General features: G+C 40.9%; 1 protein-coding gene across 2 annotated transcripts in view; it reads right to left on the reverse strand.

Moving 5' to 3' along the window:
- FAM81A (family with sequence similarity 81 member A) overlaps positions 1-20,771 on the reverse strand; it is a 74,776-nt gene that overhangs the window by 34,651 nt on the left and 19,354 nt on the right. For both annotated transcript variants that reach the window (XM_060621067.3, XM_060621068.3), the window contains exon 3: positions 19,853-20,126. In XM_060621067.3, coding sequence (XP_060477050.1) covers positions 19,853-20,126 — 274 coding nt within the window. The remainder of the gene's footprint in view (positions 1-19,852; positions 20,127-20,771) is intronic.

The following is a 20,771-nucleotide window of genomic DNA, read 5'->3' on the forward strand; positions in this document are numbered from 1 at the left end:
ATTTAATGCTTTTAATGTTGTTTCATCTTACCTAATATTAACATTGTGACCATACTTTATAAATAATAAACCAAATACTTGCTTGGTCTAGCACAGCACGCACTGTTCTGAGTGTTGTAGCTACATTAACCCATTTATTCTCACAACACCCTCCGAAGCGGATACTATTATCATCTCCATTTCACAGGAGGTGAAATCTCTGAGATATTAAGTAGCTTGTCAAAAGCCAGTTAATAAGTGACTGAGCTGGGATCTGAACTAGGAACTCTGGCTCCACAGACTGTGCTCTCTCTCAGTCATGACACTACACTGCTTTGTGTTTACATTTGACCTTTCATCTCACTTTATATTTACAATTTATGCTGCTTCTGGTTGCTGTTTCCTTGCTCCTTTTCCTTGTTTTGATAGGTTTAACCAGGTTACCATCCAATGTCCTCCCTCCCCTTGTTGACTGGGGAATGTTCCTGGACATCGCTATTCTATGAATGGCTCCCTTCCCTTCCCCATGTCCATAACCACACACATCTACTCCAGGCTCTGTTCCTGCACGGCTCCCCCCTCCTTGGTATGAAACACTCAGCACACCTCACGCCCACCCTCCTTCACCCTCCGACGCAGGTGGTTTATCAGGAAGGATTTTACTTTCCTCCCCTCTTGCCCTTCCCTCACCCCAGTTATGCTTTGCTGAAATAACTTGGTACCTCTAACTGGGCTGGAACTAAAATTTTTGCTTGTAAAATGTCTCTTTTATTTCAATAATCTTTTCTCCTTTTTTCAGTACTTCTGTTACCCAGTCTCAAGCATTCCTCAACCTCTACTTACATGAAATAACATAGGTCTTTTCTACGGATCATTGATGACCTCTGCTTTCTTCCTTTTCCTTTCCCCCTATCTTAGGGTCTCTGTGTAGACTCTCTAACACTTTCCTCATATCAGGCGCTTGGATAAAAGACTCTCTGAATCCCTGCCATGTTGATAACCCTCCTTCCCTTACCCCAAAGGCTGGGGATCAATTGAAAGGTATGGAATTCTTAACCTCAAGGCCCCTCCTCCCAGTGAACTTCGAGGCTGATAGGAAGTCTGGTGCCTCTTCCTCTGTAAGTTTCTCGGCTCCTTATGCCTAGAAGCTTGTAAGATTTTATTCTTCTACGTCGGAGTTCAATTTTATCAGAATGTACCTAATTGTGGACTTCAAAAAAAATTCAATTCTACCTGGAACTCAGTGAATTTTTCAATCTGTAGTCTCAGAGGATTCTTCTATGTAGCTACTGTTTGTTCTCCATCTGTTTCTTTGTCTCCTTCTGGAACTCTAACTATTCACATGCTGGGTGCCCTAGATCTGTGTCCCCACTGAGTCTTCCATCTTTTCCCTCACGGTTTCTCTCTCTTCGTATTTGGCTCTGATGTTTCTCTCTCTTCTACTTTGTCTCGTGGGCAACTAATTCAAGTCATGAAAGTTAACCATCCTTGCCTCTGGTTTAAGTTCAAGAAAGAAATTATATGTTGCACCCAGATCTCCTAAGTGTCCTGTCTTAGTCAGACGGGGCTAAAAGAACAAAATGTCACAGACTGAGCAGCTTATAAACAACAAACATCTATTTCTCGAAGTTCTAAGGCTGGGAAGTGCGGGACCAGGGTGCCAACACGGTCACGTTCTAGGGGAGCCCTTTCCCTGGCTTGCAGATGCTGTCTGCCTTCCTTCTCACTGAGCCTTTAGAGTGGAAAAACAAAACAAATGAACAAACGAAAAGCAGAAATAGACCCATAAATAAAGAACAAACGGATGGCTGCCACGGTGGAAGGGGACAGGAGGATGGGCAAAACGAGGGGAAGGGGAGTGGGAGGTATAGGGTTCCAGTCATGGAAAAAGTCACAGGAAGAAAAGGACACAGTCAATGATGCTGTAATAGCACTGCACGGTGACAGACGGGAGCCACGTTTGCAGTGAGCACAGCATAACATACAGGCTTGTGTACAGACATGTACATAAATTGTTTTTGTGCTGCCTTTTCTCAACTATTCTTTTTCAAGTATGCAGGCAACTGAGCTTACATACATTTTTTTAGGATTTTTCAAACTTCCTGGTAAAAATGAGAAATTAGCAAATAGGATTTTGTGTTTTCCTCATTGGAAACCTGGTTGCAGCCACTATAGACGGAGTGATAGTGACAGTAAAAAGAATGTTTCACTGAAGGGAATTTGGAACTGCTAGACCTATCTGTTCTCTGCTATAGTTTCCAGCTTTTTCTGAATGAACCCGCTCTGTTAAGAAGAATGCAAACCAGCTACAATACCTGTGAATGACAAAATGTTAGTCATCTGAACACATTCTTGTAAGAAACCTTCAGATCTGACTAATCTGGTTCTGACACTCTCCCACTGATGAAAAGGCGCTGGTGTTCTCTCTTTCAATAGGAAGTAACACTTATTTGTTATAGTTTATAGAAAGGAGTAGGCCATTTTTCTATGTAATGTTTCAAACCTCTGTTTATAAAAAGGTTTAAGACCAGGGGTTCTTAAACGTCTTTAGGGTGCATAAGAATCCCCAGGTGGCTTGTTAAATACACAGATCCCTGGGCCCCACCCCTGGAGAGCCAAAGCTAGGGAATGGGCCCAGAACAGCGGATGTTCAAGGTCCACAGAGCACTCCTGGAGAAACACTGCATCAGATGCTGTACAAATGACAAAGGCTATAACCAATCGTATTTCCTCTGAGCTGTCTCTCAATCAAGACATTACCAAGCACATGAAATGAAGAGCAACCCACAAAAGAGGTGCTAAAAATAATTCACACCATTTTTAAAAGGTTCAGTCTTTCTAGTAAGCAAAGAAATGAAAAATAAAAGTCATACCATGATAATGCAATACTATGGCACGGATATTGATAATGGGGGACCCTGGGGAAGGGGAACATCTGGGAACTCTGTGTTTTCTGCTCAATTTTGCTGTGAACTTAAACTTCCTCTAATAAAGTCTATTTAAAATTAAAAAGTCATGCCATTTTCATCAATTAAAAAAGCAAATGTATTAAATTTATAATACTAAAATAGCATTTCAAAATTAAAAAGGCATAGTTGACCCTTCCTGATACATCTTTCTGGAACACGATCCATCAAAATATATTCACAATGTTCATAACCTTTGATCCAGTAACTCTAGCTATTAAAATTAATCAAGGAAATAAGAAAAATGGCAACAATGTACTCACAAAGATATCTTCCTATTAAGATACACCAAGTATTTTCCAAGGTTTTATACATTATTACACAACCAGGAAGAAGTTCACAGAGAGCTTCTAAAACTAAGGGAAAAAGGGGCACCTGGATGGCTCAGTTGGTTAAGCATCTGACTACTGATTTCAGCTCAGGTCATGATCTCACAGCAGGTGGGATCAAGCCCCGTGTCAGGCTCTGTGCTGGCAGTGCAGAGCCTGCTTGGGATTCTCTCTCCCTCTCTCTCTGCCCCTCCCCCACTCACCCTGGTTCTCTCTCTCTCTCAATATAAATAAACATTTAAAAAATAATAAAACAAAAATAAGAGAAAATGTATACAGTTTAATATCATGGAAAAAAGAAAGGGTACAAAATAAATATACAGCATGATTCCTGCTGTGTATAAGATACATATAAAATAATACTGGAATATTAACGCTGTGCTATTCTCTAGAGTGGGATTATGTTTGCTTCCTCTTTGTAGTTTCCACAAAGGCCTTACATTATTTTTATAACCAAAAAAAGTGTGTGTGAGTATGTGTGTTTTAATGCTTACAAGTAAGAAAAGCCCATTTAACTTTCAGAATTCTTAAGCAGATGGGTAAGCGATTGTATTAGAAGTGCTTTCTTTGAATAATACAGAAAAGCATTTCATCAAAACTTAATGCAATATTCATGCTACTGAAAAGTTATGAGAAAACAGAGGGTATTAGAGAATTCTATGAAGTCTTAGAAAAGCAAACCCTGTGTACAGCCAGTAATGTTCCCTAATTGTCACTTCGGAACAATGTAGCAAAATGATATGTTTACTTTAACAAGGTTACACCCCCACTCTATCATGGACACTCCATTACTGTCAATTCAATGCAAGAAACTCTTTTCTGTGTGCCACGACATACTGTGCCCCAGGCCTGCCCTCAGGGAGGCTCAGCTGCAGTAGCAAGAAAAAGGGTGGCAAGTGCACGCCCTAAAAGCATACAATAACGTGTTTCACAGAGCAAAGAGACACTTCGAAAAAGTGATGTCCCAGGGTGCCTGGGTGGCTCAGTCAGTTAGACATCTGACTTTGGCTCTCATAGTTTGTGGGTTAAAGCCCCACATTAGGCTCTGTGCTGACAGCTCAAAGCCTGGAGCCTGCTTTGGATTCTGTGTCTTTGTCTCTTTCTGTCCCTTCCCAGCTCTCTGTCTCTCTCTCTCTCAAAGAATTAAGAAAAAGCTTTAAAAAAAAAAAAAAAAAAAAAAAAAAAAGGAAAGAAAAAGCGATGTCCTAAGTCTTCATTTATTTTTTCTAAAATATGGCCTACGCTTACAAAATCTCCCTTCCCAAAGATAGTAGGAAATGGTGCCCCGTGTAAGCCCCACAGTGCTGTATCATGCTGTGTCTGCAAAGGTGAGACCCATGCCCCCTGGACCTTGCCCCCCCAGACAAGCTAGGATTGCCAGGAATAACCAGGACGGAAACAGCTCTGCTTGTTTCTCCTTCTCCAACTCCTCCCAGATTTGTGAGGACTTGGAAACCGAAGTGTAACTCCAGTATCACCTGGAGAAGGGCCCAACTGCAATAGGTCAGGGCCTCATAAGATAGTATCTCTCTACATGGCTGCTTCATCTGCACACTAGGACTTAAAACGTCCCCGAGTTCCAGCTTCATATCAAACTGCCTTCTTGGCATTTCCATATGGACATTCAATGGGTCCCTGAAACTTGCCACGTCATGCACGAAGTCTCTCTGCCTCCAACGTGCTGGAAGTCCTGTTGGGTCTACCTCCAGAACAGATCCACAACCCATCTACTTCTCCCCATCTCCACCATGACTCCCCAAATCCAAGTCACCTTGCCCCTGAACTGCCATGGGAGCCACGAACCCATCTCCCTGCCTCCATTCTTGCTCCCCTACAATCCCTTCCCCATGTAGCAGCAGAGTGATTTTGAAACACAAATCAGTCTGTAAGCAACAGGAGGGCAAGGGTTTTTATCTGTTTTATTCACTGATGTATCCCCAGCACCAAGTGTATGAATTAAATTCCTTTGCTTAAAATTAAATAATGGTTACCCATTTCTAAACTCCAAACTTCCCGTCATAACCTTCCAGGCTAACAATCTGTTCCTATTCCCACACACCTCACCCACCTGCCCCAACTCATTCCATGACACTCCAATCCCACTGGTCCTTTTTCTGCTCCTCAAACATGCCAAGCTTCCTTCTGCTTGTGACTTTGGAACCTGCAGCTTCCTCTCTCTGTAATGTTCTCTGCCCTGTGTGTCTCCTCCTCCCACACCACCACCTTGGCTTGGCTGGCCCCTTCTTCTTTTTTTTTTTTTTTTTTTAAGTTTATTTATTTATTTTGGGTGAGAGAACGCATGCTTGTGTGAGCAGGGAAGGGGCACAGAAAGAAGGAGAGACAGGGTCCCAAGCAGGCTCCATGCTGTCAGCATTCAGCCCGATGCAGGGCTTGATCCCACAAACAGAGAGATCATGACCTGAGCCGAAATCAAGAGTCGGACACCTAACCGACTGAGCCACCCAGACGCCCCATCAGCTGGCCCCTTCTGTCACTTAAGTCTCAGTTCACATGTCACCTAAACCACCTTCTTCCTAAAATAGCCCTACAATTACTCTCCTTCATTTTATCTTACCAGAACACTGGACTGAGGCTGAAATTACCTTGGTTACTTAGTGTTTACTGGCTGTAAACCCTACTAGAATGTGCAGCAGGACTAACTAAGAGTAAAGGCCTTGCATGTCTGGGTCACTACAGTAGCCCCAGTGCTTCTAAAAATGCCTGGATCCCACTGGAGACCAATTAATTTAGCTTCATTTTCCAGGATTTGGTCTTTCACATTCAAGTCTTAGAGATTGGATTTAGCCAGTGCCCAGAGGTGATCAGGTCCTCAAAGATGGACCCAGACAAGCTAAAATGTATTAGAGACGAGCAGACAATAGAACAACAATTTGTTAATTTACACTGAAAAACCTCCATCAACAGAACTGAACAAATACTCAAATTGCATTCAATTCACTGTCTTCTCTCCCTAGAGTCAAGACACAGGACAAGTCACGTCTGGCAGGTAGACTTAAAACAAAATGAATATGGATAATGAGGTGGTTAATTATATGTCAGCTTAACTGAGCCAGATAGCTGGTTAAACATAATTTCTGGGTGTGTCTGTGAGGTTGTTTCCAAAAGGCATTTGAATTGGCACATGCCCTCCCAAAAGTGGGTAGGCATTATCCCATCACTTGAGAGCCATGGTAGAATAGAAAGGAGGGGGAAAAAAAGGGAGGAAGAAAGGGCATTCACATTCTGCCTGAGCTGGGACATCCATCTTCTCCTGCCCTCAGCACTGCTGGTGCTCAAGCCTTCAGACTTCAACTAAAGTCTACACTATCAGCTCTCTGGATCCCAGCACTTAGTACTATACCACTGGCTTTCCTGGGTCTTCAGCTTGCAGATGGCAGATGGTAGGACTTCTCAGCCTCCATAATCATGTGAGCCATTACCTTATAATAGATGGATGGATGGATGGATGGATGGATGGATGGATGGATGGATAGATGGACATCCTGTTGGTTCTGTTTTTCTGGAGAACCCTGACTAATACAGATGATAATCACCAAAGTCCCTCTGCTGAGACACCTGTTCCAACTGGACAAGATCACTCAGCTTCAGGCTTGAATTCCCTTTTTAGATAAAATATATGAAGTCTGGAGCATCTGGGTGGCTCAGCTGGTTGAGCGCCAACTCTTGATGTCGGCTCAGGTCATGATCTCACGGTTCATGAGTTCAAGCCCTGTGTTGGGCTCTGCACTAACACTTGGGATTCCCAAGCCCACTTGGGATTCTCTCTGTCTGTCTGTCTCTCTCAAAATAAATAAATAAACTTTTAAAGATATGTATATACGAAGTCTGGCAGCCTACACTCTCTTTGCTGACACTGCTAGATGCACACTGAACCAAGTTCCCATTTGTGCATCCAAGTATACATGAACATGATTGTCCTCACCTCTGCTGCGATATGCTGATAAGGCCCAACTCTGCACTCATCTCTTGAGTTTAAAAAATTCTTCAACACCCCACTTGCAAATTATTAAACTAGCAAATTATGTGTAATTGAGTCAATAGGTGAGGGCTTGATACAGTCTCCCAAAACTTAACTAGGTCAGAGCCACCCCAAGCCAGACAGACATGAAGCCTGAGCACATGGAAACCAGGAGTAGGTCCGCAGATTCCAACCAGCAAGGTAGCAGACCCCACAGCCTGACTCCCTAAAGGCCAAAGACACAGTGAAAGCCCTTAGGGGACACGGGGGTCTCAACCACTTCCCAAGCCATCAAAGTGTCATAGAAGGGGAAGCTTACCACCAACAAAAGGCATGGACTTCTTATCAGGAGTTGGCCTCCAGGGATTGATAAAAGCTTAAAGACAGTACAGATAATCCAGACATGTATAATTCATAACTGACCACATTACCTCTTCTAAATTTATAATGATGATGATTATTTGTGGAATGTTTCCGTGGAATAAATAATTGATAACATACTCCACATCGTAAGGCAAATTGCCAGTGGAGACAATGGGTGGGGAAACATTAAAACAAAAGATTCTTTCCTTCAACATTTATCAAGCACCTACTATGTACCAGCACACAAGAGTCATCTGTTTTGACATCAGAATCCACTGATAAAATATGGGCAATAATTACAGGGTTCTGGAAGGGTCAAGGTCCCCAGAGCCTTTAAATATGAAACTTTTTTTGAGGGACACCTGGGTGGCTCAGCCTGTTGAGCGTCCAACTTTTGATTTTGGCTCAGGTCAGGATCCCGGGGTTGTGGGATCAGGTCCTGTGTTGGGCTCCATGCTGAGCATGAAGTCTGCCTGAGATTCTCTCTCTCTCTCCCTCTGCCCCTCTCCCCCACTCACACTCTCTCTTTCTCTAAAATAAAAAAATTTTAAAAAGAAACATTTTTTGAACTTGTACTCTGTGCCAGACACTGTGGTAGGTGCTAAAAATAGAAAAATGAGGACTTAGTTCTAGCTCTTAAGGATCACACAGGCTAGAGGTTTAACAACACATTTTGCTTTTCTTTTTGTATACTGTGTTCAAAGCCACATGACAGAGAATCATAAAGACTTAACCAGGCAAATTTGCCAAGATATAGTATTAACATATCTCAATTTGACTAGCTCTATCAGGAGCCTGGAGAGAACTTTACTACAGCCTTAGTTTTGTGACACAAAATCATCTGCAGGGACAGATTTTTATAAAACAAATACCCAGTAAGTTTTTATTTATTGAACTGAAAAACAAGTGTAAACCAGTAATACAAATAATTTTAACACCAGGCAATTCACTGAAGAAATTCATTAAGAACCTACAGACAAGGGGTATCCAGCTGGCTCAGTCAGTGAAGCATGCGACTCTTGATCTTGGGGTCATGAGTTCAAGCCCCACATTGGGCACAGAGCCTACTTTAAAAAAAAACAACCAAAATACATCCTTCACATCATTTAAATACACTTTGAATATCTTCACACCTCTTTGCTTTAAATATGCAAATATTGTCTTTGCATAATATCCACCATCCCAATTTTATAGTACTTATAAATAAAGACTTCTTTTTAGTACTTTTTAAATTTTAATCTACACCATGATTTTACTTTAACAAATTTTGGCTACAATGTGGCAATTCTGATATCTCATCAAGCATCCTAATTTTAGTTGTGTTTGGGTAAACACGCTCAGGCTCATAATATATGTAAAACCATGTAATTAGTGTTTTATATTGGAGTCTATTAAATTTCTAAACTTCCTTCTGTTACTTTATAATGATACATAGTTATTACCAGTTATAAAAAGTAAATGCTCATACATGCAAAGTAAATTTTTATCAGAATCAGATTTTATTCAGTTCTTTCTCTCTACAACGGAAATCATCTTTTCATTTGCAAAACCACAAATCCAAAAATATATGTAAATGGAAAAGAGTGCTGTCTGGTTAAGGCAAGAATAATCATTATATACAATGTGTTTCAGATGGAAAAGCAGCAAAATTGAAATTACTTTAAAATTCATTGCATTGCAGGGAGCCTGGGTGGCTCAGCTGATGGAGCGTCCAACTCTTAATTTTGGCTTGAGTCATGATCTCATGGTTCGTGGGATCGAGCAGCCTTGCATTGGGCTCTGCGCTGACAGCAGGAGCCTGCTTGGGATTCTATCTCTCTCCCCCTCTCTGACTCTCCCCCAATCTCACTCTCTGTCTCTCTCACTCTCTAAGTAAATAAATAAACATTAAAAAAAAATAGTTTGAGCATCTGGGGGACTTAGTCGGTTAAGCGTCCAACTTCGGCCCAGGTCATGAGCCACGTGGTCCGTAGGTTTGAGCCCTGTGTCACACTCTGTGTTGACAGCTCAGAGCCTGGAGCCTGTTTCAGATTCTGTGTCTCCCTCTCTCTCTGCCCCTCCCCCACTCGCACTGTCTCTCTCTCTCTCTCTCTCTCTCTCAAAAATAAACATTAAAAAATTAAAAAAAAAGAAATAAAATAGTTTAAAATATATAAATAAAAAATAAAATTCACTGCATTATAAATTGTTAAAAATCACATTTTAAAAACACACCTTAAAAACAATTAGCAAAATCCTACATGACTGATGATGACTGGATTCCTAGGGATGTTTGCTAATAACTGTAATTAAGCAGTTTAATGAACTTGCATCAAAGGAATGATGGGGCAGGAGAGAACTCAGTATGAACTAAAGCTAGAATTACCTACTTTCATGAAGAAATTCTTCCTGACAGGGTAGAAATATTCAGAAAGCAAAGAATGGCTGAAAAGCACGACCTGTCACATTTGAGAGTTGGCTACCTAAGGCCAGAGTTCTAGAAGAGCTTCCAAGAGGCGAAGTAGAAAAGAAAAAGAGCGTATTTTTGGATTTTAACGATCTGAGTTTAGTCTCAGAGCTGCCACTTACTGGCCTTGAAATCTGAAAGTCCCCTCACTTCCTGAGCCTTGGCTCCCTCGTCCGAGAAGGTTGCAGTCTGTACAGATGACCTCAGGGTCTCTTCTCCTTCTCTTTATGCTACCGGCAAATCTGCAACCGGCTTCACTATGAATTGGGCATTTGTTCACTTAATAAGCATTCATGGCATTTTGCTCCACACGCTGTGCTGGACAATGCACAGATGAATAAGACAAGCTTTCTTTCTTTTTGAGGAGTTCACAATCTATTGGGGAAACAGACTTGTAAAGGAACAATGCCAGTCCTATTCCATTAATGCTGCGGTAATGCTGGTAAGTGCTGGGTGCTCAGGATACCTAAGGGAAGGGAAATTAGAGGCAAAGGAGGAGGTAGCACGGAGGTCTTCCTATCAAGAAAAAAACTATTAAATAAGACTGAGGGCTCCACTGAGGTTGGAAATTATATGTTTTAAAGTGGTTCTGATCATTGGATTAGTACATAGCAGCTACCAAAGAGGAAATTATTCCCTGGGCCCCATAGTTGCAGCTAAAGCACTATCAGCTTTCATGACGGCAAAAATTAAGTCTAGGGCTTTCTTTTCTTTTTTTTAATGTTTAAATTTTATTTACTTTTTTAAGTAAGCTCTATGCCCAACATAGAGCTTGAACTCACAGCCGCGAGATCAAGAGACACATGCTCCACTGACTGTGCCAGGCAGGCGCCCCAAGTCCAGGGTTTTCTAAGGGCACAGTTACTTACACTCTATGCTTTTCCTGAGAACAGTACCGCCAGAGTAGGTTGGCTCCAGGCTCCAGTCTGTCCACTACCCACACAGGCAAAGGGAACCTAGCTGAGTACCTCCAGGGACATGCTGGGCATGGAAAGGCACGGAGAGGTCATAATATTTTCTAACATGAAACACAGGGGTGTTTGTATTCTTTTATGAAATGCTTCTTTGCCACTGGTTAAGGGATGGAACAGTGAGAATCATTTATTCCCAATTACTTTGATTTTATCTATCTCCCTCTCTAGATTTGGGTACAGCAGGGATATCAGTCCCCTAATGGATCTCTACCCCTTTTCAAAGTTGAAATCTTTAAGTTGGGGTTCTTCAATTTCGTAAAGGTACCAACTTGGGGTTGGCAAGTTATTCAGCTTCTGGGTTGAATAAAACTGCTTTAGCTCACAAATATAAAACTGGAAAGATCATTCTAAGTACAAACACCACCTTCCAAAAACATGTAAATTCATCTATGGATCTTTTAAACTTCCTATGCCCTTCTGATGTCATTTGAGTTCTTTGGTTGCAGGCAATGGAAACTTGCCTCTGGCTTAACTTCGGGGAAAAATGGAATTTACTGGAAGGATCAGAGGAGAGATCTGAGGACAGAGGACAACCAAAAGGGCAGCTGGGGACGTAGACTGAAGGGGACATAAAAGGTGTTTCCTAGGGTCCATGCAGCAGGAACACTGGCCAGTATCCTGCAGATACAGCTGCTGTGGGGAAGACGCTCCAATCATTTCCACTCTGAATCACCCCGCTCAGGTTTCAAGCTCCAGGGAGTGAGAGACTCAATTCTCTGGCCTGAGTTACTGGTTCCAATGCTCTTTAGCAAAAACGGTGATAAGGCAACTGATGAACAGCCATCCAGTCTGTGTCCGATGGAAGAAAGGTAAACACCGGAAAGAAATCAAGTTTCTGTATACCAGAAGAAATTGGAGCGGATGACGTCACGCACCAAAACGGCAAAGATCCACTACATCCCCTGAATAACAAATACATAATCCTTTTCTTTAAACGTCATAAGAAGAATAGATATTTTAGAACCCTGAAAACAAATATACTTTGATTAGGGTACAGTTTTGAGTGAATTCCTGTCCTTAGTAAAGGTATGTGAGAATCTCAATGAACAGTGAAGGTTGGTTTCCATGTGATACACCAGGACCTTACTTGGGTATAAGCTAAGAGAGAATTATCACAAAACGAAATTAAATATGCACACAGGAGCCATGAAAGAGTTGAGATAGTTATACTAATATCAGACAAAACAGACTTCAAGATGAGAAATACTACTAGAGAGAGAGAGAAACATTTAAAAAAAAATTTTTTTTCAATATATGAAATTTATTGTCAAATTGGTTTCCATACAACACCCAGTGCTCATCCCAAAAGGTGCCCTCCTCAATACCCATCACCCACCCTCCCTCCCTCCCACCCCCATCAACCCTCAGTTTGTTCTCAGTTTTTAAGAGTCTCTTATGCTTTGGCTCTCTCCCACTCTAACCTCTTTTTTTTTTTTTTTCCCTTCCCCTCCCCCATGGGTTTCTGTTAAGTTGAGAGAAACATTTTATAAAGATAAAAAGGTCAATGTATCATTATAAATGCCTATGTACCGAGCAACAGAACCCCAAAACACTTGAAGCGAAAACTAACAGAGTTGAAAGGAGAAAAAGATTTTCAACAAGAGTTGGAGACTTAAATAACTGATAGAACAAGAGTCTCAATAAATGTAAAGTGATCAAAGATAGAAAAAGTATGTTCTCTGCCCACATGGAATTAAATAAGAGCTCCACCACACGAAATAAATTTTGGGAAACCCCAAACATTTGGAAATTGAACAATACACTGCTAAGTAACACATGAGCCAAAAATAAAGTTACAAAAATAAAGTGAAAATTTTAAGTATTTTCAACTGGGGGTGCCTGGCTGGCTCAGCCAGTTAAAGCACGTGACTCTTGGTCCTGAGGTTGTGAGTTCAAACCCCATGTTGGGTGTGGGGATTACTTAAAAGTAAAATCTTAAAAGTAAAATAATTTTCAACTGAAGGAAAACAAAAACACAACATACCAAAATTCATGGGAAGCAGCTAAAGCAGCTGGAGGACACTGGATAACTTTAAACACCATTATCAGAAAAGACTAAAGATCTCAAACCAATTACCAAAGCTTCCACCTTAAGAAACTAGAAAATGGAAAGCAAACCTAATAAAAGCAAGCAGGAAAAACGGAAATCACACAGAGTTGAAATCAATTAAATAGAAAACAGAAAAGGAAGAGAAAAAAATGAATAAAACCAAGAGTTGGTTCTCTCAAATGATTAATGAATTACTCAATATGGTGAAGATGGCAATTCTCCCAAAATTGATCTGTATATTCGAAGCAACTTCTGTCAAAGTCTCAGTAGGCTTGCAACTAAGACAGATGTTTACATTTTATTTTATTTTATTTTATTTTATTTTATTTTATTTTATTGGTTTTATTTTAGAGAGCACAAACAGGAGAGAGGGATGGGGGAGGGGGAGAGAAAGAGAGAGAGACAGAGAGAGAGAGAGAGAAGGAGAATGAGAGCGAATCCCAAGCAGGCTGCACGCTCAACACAGAGCCCAACATAGGGCTTGATCCCACAACTCTAGGATCATGACCTGAGCCTAAATCAAGAGTTGGATGCTCAACGAACTGAGCCACCCAGGTGCCCCTAGAGATTTACTTATATCAGTTTGTAACACAGAACTCTTTCATATTTAAATTTTTTCATAATTATATAATAATTACAATAATTATGTAATTACCAAAAAATCTCAGTAGGCTTTTCTATAGAAACAGCAAGCTGATCCTAAAACTTACATGAAAACACAAAGGACCTAGAAAAGCCAAAACGATTTGCAAAGGAAAACAAAGTTGGAGGACTTATAGTGTCTGATTTCTACTTTTTAAAATATTTAAATTTTAAAAATATTTTTAAATGTTTATTTATTTTTGAGAGAGAGAGAGAGAGAGAGAGAGAGAGAGAGAGACTCCCAAGTAGGCTCTGTGCTGTCAGAGCAGAGCCCCGCATGGGGCTTAATCTCACAAACTATGAGATCATGACCTGAGCCAAAATCCAGAGTCAGATGCTTAACCAACTGAGCCACTCAGATGCCCCAGTATCTAATTTCAGTATGTATTCTAAAGCCAGAAATTAATTAGGGCAATGTGGTATTAGCATACAAAAAACATAGAGATCAACAGAATCCAGGAAAAAACCCTTGTTTTATGGTCAATTGATTTTCAACAAAGGGACAAATGGGAAAATTTTCCTTGAGCATCCAAATGGGGAAAAAAATTAACTCAGACCTTTATGTCACTTTTTACATAAACATGAACTCAAAATGGATCACAGACCTAAATGTTAAGAATTAAAACTAAAACTTTAGAAGAAAACATAGGAGAAAATCTTTGTGACCATGGGTTAAGCAAGACAGTTCTTAAGACACAACACTAAAATTACAAGCCATAAAAGAAAAAAACTGGTAAGCTGACTTCATTAAAATTTTTAAAATGCTGCACTTCAAAAGACACCATTAGGAAAATGAAAACATAAGCCAGAGAACGGGAGAAAATTTCTGCAAATCACATGTATGATAAGGGACTTGAAGCTAGACTAACTTAAGACTTCTTACAACTCAGTAATTAGACAAATAACCCAACTTAAAAATAGCTTCTAATATTTGCTACAACATTCAGCTAAGTGACATAACCCAGACACAAAAGGACACATACTGTATGATCCCACTTGTATGGTGTACCCAGGATAGGCAAATTCGTAGAGACAGAAAGTAAAATAGAGGGTAGCAGTGGCCGAGAGGGCTGTGGAACTGGGAGTTATTGTTTCATGGAAACGATGTTTCTGTTTGGGATGATTAAAAAGTTTTGGAAATGGGTAGTGGCGATCATTGCATACAAGACAGTGAACGTACTTAATGCCACCGAATTGTATGCTTAACGGCTAAGATGGTAAATATCTTACCACAATCAAAAAATTAATTTTAGGGGCGCCTGGGTGGCTTGGTCGGTTAAGTGTCCAACTTCGGCTCAGGTCACGATCTCACGGTCCGTGAGTTCGAGCCCCGCGTCGGGCTCTGTGCTGACAGCTCAGAGCCTGGAGCCTGTATCTAATTCTGTGTCTCCCTCTCTCTCTGCCCCTCCCCTGTTCATGCTCTGTCTCTCTCTGTCTCAAAAATAAAAATAAGGGGCGCCTGGGTGGCTCAGTTGGTTAAGCGTCCGACTTCAGCTCAGGTCACGATCTCACGGTCCGTGAGTTCGAGCCCCGCGTCGGGCTCTGGGCTGATGGCTCAGAGCCTGGAGCCTGTTTCCGATTCTGTGTCTCCCTCTCTCTGCCCCTCCCCCGTTCATGCTCTGTCTCTCTCTCTGTCTCAAAAATAAATAAACGTTAAAAAAAATTTTTAAAAATAAAAAAAAATAAATAAAAATAAACGTTAAAAAAAATTAAAAAAAAATTAATTTTAAAGACTGGGCAGAAGACTCGAGGAGACATTTCACCAAAGAAGACATACAAATGACCAATAAGCACCTGAAAAGGTGCTCAGCATCCTCAGTCATTAAAGAAATGCAAATCAAAACTACAGTGGGACACCGCTACACGTCCATTATAATGACTATAATCAAAGAGAGAGAGAACACCAAGTGTTGATAAGGATCTGGAGAAACGAGAAGTCTCATATATTGCTGATGAGATCGTAAAATGTGTAGAGCCACTTTGGAAAATTATTCGGCTATGTTTTAAAAAGTTAAACATACGCTTACTGTAAGACTCAGTCAGCAGTTCTACTCCTAGTAATTTACCCAAGAGAAATGAAACCATGTCCACACAGGCTTATATAAGCAAGTGTGCACAGCAGCTAAAACCTGGAGACAATCCAAATGTCCATCAATTAATGGATGGATAAGCAATATGTGGCATATCCATACAGTAGGATACCACTCAGACATAAAAGGAAATGAACTACAGGCATACCTTGTTTTATCGTGCTTCCCAGACACTTCAGTTTTCTACAAACTGAAGGTTTGTGGCAACCCTGTGTTTAACAAGTCCACTGGCGCCATTTCTCCAACAGCATTTGCTCACTTCATGCTTCTGTGTCATATTTTGGTAATTCTCACAATATTTCAAACTTTGTCATTATTATTATTATACTTTTTATGGTGATCCGTGATCGGCGACCTTTGACGTTACTACAGTAATTGTTGTGGCATGCCACAAACTGCACCCATATAAGACAGTGAATTTAACGGATAAATGTGCGTGTGTTCTGACCGCTCCACCAACCAGCCATTCCTCCATCTCTCTCCCTCTCTTTGGGCCCCCCAATTCTTTGAGCCACAACAGTACTGAAATTAGACCAACGAATAAGCCTGCAATGGCCGCTAAGTGTTCAAGTGAAAGGAAGAGTCGCATGTCTCTCACATTAAATCAAAAGGAGAAATGAAGAAACTTGGTGAAGAAGGCATGTGGAAAGCCAAGACAGGCCAAAAGCTAGGCCTCTTGTGTCAAATGGTTAGCCAGGTTGTGAACGCAAAGGAGAAATTTTTGAAGGAAATTATAAGTGCTACTCCGATGAACACTCAAATGATAAGAAAGCCAAAGGGCTTGTTACTGATATGGAGAAAGTGTGAGTCATCTGGACAGAAGATCAAACCAGTCACAGCATTCCCTTAAGCCAAAGTCTAACCCAGAGCAAGGCTCTAACTCTCTCCAATTGTGTGAAGGCTGAGAGGTGAGGAAGCTGCAGAAGAAGAGTCTGAAGATAGCAGAGATTGGTGTATGAGGTTTAAGGAAGGAAGCCGTCTCCATAACATAGAAGTGCAAGGTGAAGCAGCAAGTACTGATGTAGAAGCTGTAGCAGGTTATCCAGAAGGTCTAGCTAAGATAATGAATGAAGGTGACTATACTGAACAACAGATTTTCAATGGAAATGAAACAGCCTTATATTGAAAGAGGACACCATCTAAAATTTTCATAGCTGGAGAGGAGAAGTCGGTGCCTGGCTTCAAGGCTTCACCCCCTGTTAGGGGCTAGTAATGCAGCTGGTGACTTTCAGTCGAAGCCAATGCTCATTTACCATTATGAAAATCCTCGGGCCCTTAAGAATTATAAGTCTACTCTGTCTGTGCTCTATAAATGGAACAACAAAGCCTGGATGACAGCACATCTGTTCACAACATGGTTTATTGAATATTTTGAGACCATTGTTGAGATCTGCTGTTGAGAAAAAAAAGATTCCTCTCAAAATATTACTGCTCATTGACAGTGTATCTGGTCATCCAAGAGCTCTGATGGAGATGTACAATGAGATTTATGTTGTTTTCATGCCTGCTCATACAACATCCGTTCTGCAGCCAAAGGATCAAGGAGTACTTCCATTATTTAAGAAATACATTTCATAAGGCTAGAGCTACCACAGACAGTGATTCCTTCTGGAAATCCCTCTGGAAAGCATTCACCATTCTACATGCTGTTAAGAGCATTTGTGATTCATGGGAAGAGATCAAAATATCAACAAGAACAGGAGCTTGGAAGAAGTTGATTCTAACCCTTGTGGATGACTTTGAGGGGTTCAAGACTGAGAAGGTAACTACAGATATGGAAATAGCAAGAGAATTTGAAGTGGAGCCTGAAGATGGGACTGAATTGTTGCAATCTCATGATAAAACTTCAACAGATGAAGAGCTCCTTCTTACGAGTGAGCAAAGAAAGTCTTTTCTTGAGATGGAATCTACTCCTGGTGAAGATGCTATGAAGATTGTTAAAATGACAACAAAAATTTAGAATATTACGTAAACCTAGTTGATAAAAGTTTTGAAAGAAGTTCTACTGTGGGGAAAAGAGGATCAAACACCATCATATGCTACAGAGAAACTGTTCATGAAACAAGAGCCAATTAATGCAGCAAACTTCATTACTGTCTTGTTTTAAGAAATTGCTGTAGGCACCCCAACTGTAGCCACCACCACCCTGATCAGTCAGCAGCCATCAACACTGAGGCAAAACGATTACGACTCATGGGAAGCTCAGACGACGGTCGGCATTTTTTAGCAGTAAAATATTTTTAATGTTTTTTTAATGTTTATTTATTTTTGAGAGAGGGAGAGGCAGAGCACGAGTGGGGGAGGGGCAGAGAGAGAGGGAGACACAGAATCCGAAGCAGGCTCCTGGCTCTGAGCTATCAGCGCAGAACCTGATGCGGGGTTCAAACTCATGAACTGTGAGATCATGACCCGAGCTGAAGTCGGATGCTTAACCGACTGGGCCACCCAGGCACCCCACGATAAAGCATTTTTAAATTAAGGTATGTACATTTTCTTGACATAATGCTACTGTACACTTAATAGATTACAGGATAGTGTAAACATAACGTTTGTATGCACTAGGAAACCAAAACATTCATTTGACTTGCTTTATTGCTATATTCGTTTTATTGCGGTGATCTGGAAGCACACCTGCCAGATCTCTGATGTATGCTTGCACTGATACATGCTAGAACGTGACTGAACCTCAGAAAGATTATGCTAAGTGAAAAAAGCCAGTTGCAAAAGACTTCATATCATAAGACTCCATTTATATGGAATTTCCAGAAGAGACACGTTTATAGAGACTGAAAACAGTTTAGTGATTGCCCAGGCCTGGGGTACAAGTAGGGATTGACGGCAAAGAGACCGATAAAAATTTTCAGGGTGGGGCGCCTGGGTGGCTCATTTGGTTGAGCGTCTGACTTCGCCTCAGGTCATGATCTCATGGTTCGGTTCGTGAGTTCGAGCCCTGCGTTGGGCTCTATACTGACAGCTCGGAGCCTGGAGCCTGCTTCAGATTCTGTGTCTCCCTCTCTCTCCACCCCTCCCTCGCTTGCACTCAGTCTCTCTGTATCTCTCTTAAAAATAAATAAACATTAAAAAAAATTTTTTTTTAAAGAAATTTTCAGGGTGATGGAAATGTTCTACAACTGAGTTGGGTTGATGGTTGCACAACGGTATAAATTTCCTAAAAATACTGAATTGTACACTCATACTGGGTGGATTTTTGTGCCTTATAAATTATATATCAATAAAGTATTAAAAAGTAAATAAACACAAATCTGACATGGAAAAAAATAAGGCTTAATTTCAGGAAGCATAAGTCAGGTACAATCTCTATGACTTGAAGCAAAGGTTTTCCTTAATCTATCCACATATCTTTTATTTATATATTTAAAAATTACATGTGAAGGATAGCAACACTGTTCAATGTGAAAACTCAGGCCCTAAACAATCTTAAGCTTCTGAAATAAATTGTGTGGTCCCTGTGATTATTCAATAAATAGCAATACATTTACAAATTTTAAAAATTTAGCCACTACTGGCCTTTCATTGGGCTCATTTCAAAGAAAAAAATAAAGCAATAAAAGGGAAGTCTGAGAAGCAATCCAAATGCATAAATTGTATGAATAATAAACTGAATTATATGTAATCATTATGACCTAGAAACATTTAATCTGAAGCAGCAAAGACTGGCCTAGTAATTGACTTAATAGCTGTCTTTGACAATATGAAGGGTTTTACAGGGAAACTATTTGACTAGTTCTTCTGTCTCTTCATTGAGAGCCGAACAAAACGAAGAGATTTCATAGTCAGCAAGGTAAATTTAGATTAAACATAAATGACACTGACAGTAACTGCTATCAAATACTGAAATAAATTTAATTAGGCTATTTGCTCAAGCGGGTTTCCTCGGCGAACGCTAGAATACACAGCCCGAAAGCTTTGGTCTGAATGCATTACTGCCTGGCAGGCAAGAATTCCGCCTGCTGAGCCCCTGCAGGTCTGTGGGAAGGATCGCGGCCACGCTGACTTGCACACACCTTACTCACCTCAATATCCCGATTGAGTTGCTTCACTATGGCAGTGATGTTTCTGATGTGCTCCTCCAAGAAAAGCCTGGCCAGGCGGTCACCTCCCCCTTTGTTTTGCATTTTCTGCAAACTGCTGACAATGTCGTCTTTAATCCGGAAGGCGTGCTCCACAAGGGCAGCGGTTGTTTTCTCGTGGCAGAGGATTCTATCTTCCAGTTGTTCCACTAGGCTTACAGATGAGTAGGGTGCCATGGTCAGGGACTGGCTGTGTCGGGGCATGGTTCTAACTCGCCTGTGCAAGGGAGCCATATTACTAGGGTTGTTAATTGGGAAAAAGTAATTTTCAAAGCCAGATTCAAGACTTTCCAGAGAAGGAAATGCCAATTATTTATCCCTACAAGCTAAACAGGGTTTGAGGGAGGGTTTCTGCACCAAAGAGTTTTCCCTGTGAGCCAGGAAACTTTAAACAATCATACGCAGACACTTCAGTGTGTTGGTAGTAGGTTCCATGACCACCAAAATCAAGAGGCTGGTGGAATTGGGCACACTGAGATGTCTCCCCAGTTGAAGGTGTGTTATCAAGACTAAGCTGTATCATCGAAGTCAAGTCTCCTGACATGCCCTCCTCCTGCATTCCCCTACAGCAGTTTTCTAACATACTAACAAACTCAAAGGCCTACAAGGGTTAAGTAGGTAACATAAATGAATGATGCATATCACATATGATAGGGAGGGGACTGCGGAGACCTGGAAAGGGCATTCCTCCACTAAAGGCAGCCCTAGTTCTGCCCCATCCATGAGTAACCATCTGGGGATGTGGGTCTATTTTTCCAGATCATCTCATATTTTAAGAATAGCCAGGAAATTCAGACTTGTACGTGAAATCACCTGACTTTTAAATGTTAACAAGTCATTTAAAAAGTATTTTAAGATAATG

The sequence above is a fragment of the Panthera onca genome, chromosome B3 (assembly GCF_046562875.1).
Source record: "Panthera onca isolate mPanOnc1 chromosome B3, mPanOnc1 haplotype 2, whole genome shotgun sequence".
Taxonomy (NCBI): domain Eukaryota; kingdom Metazoa; phylum Chordata; class Mammalia; order Carnivora; family Felidae; genus Panthera; species Panthera onca.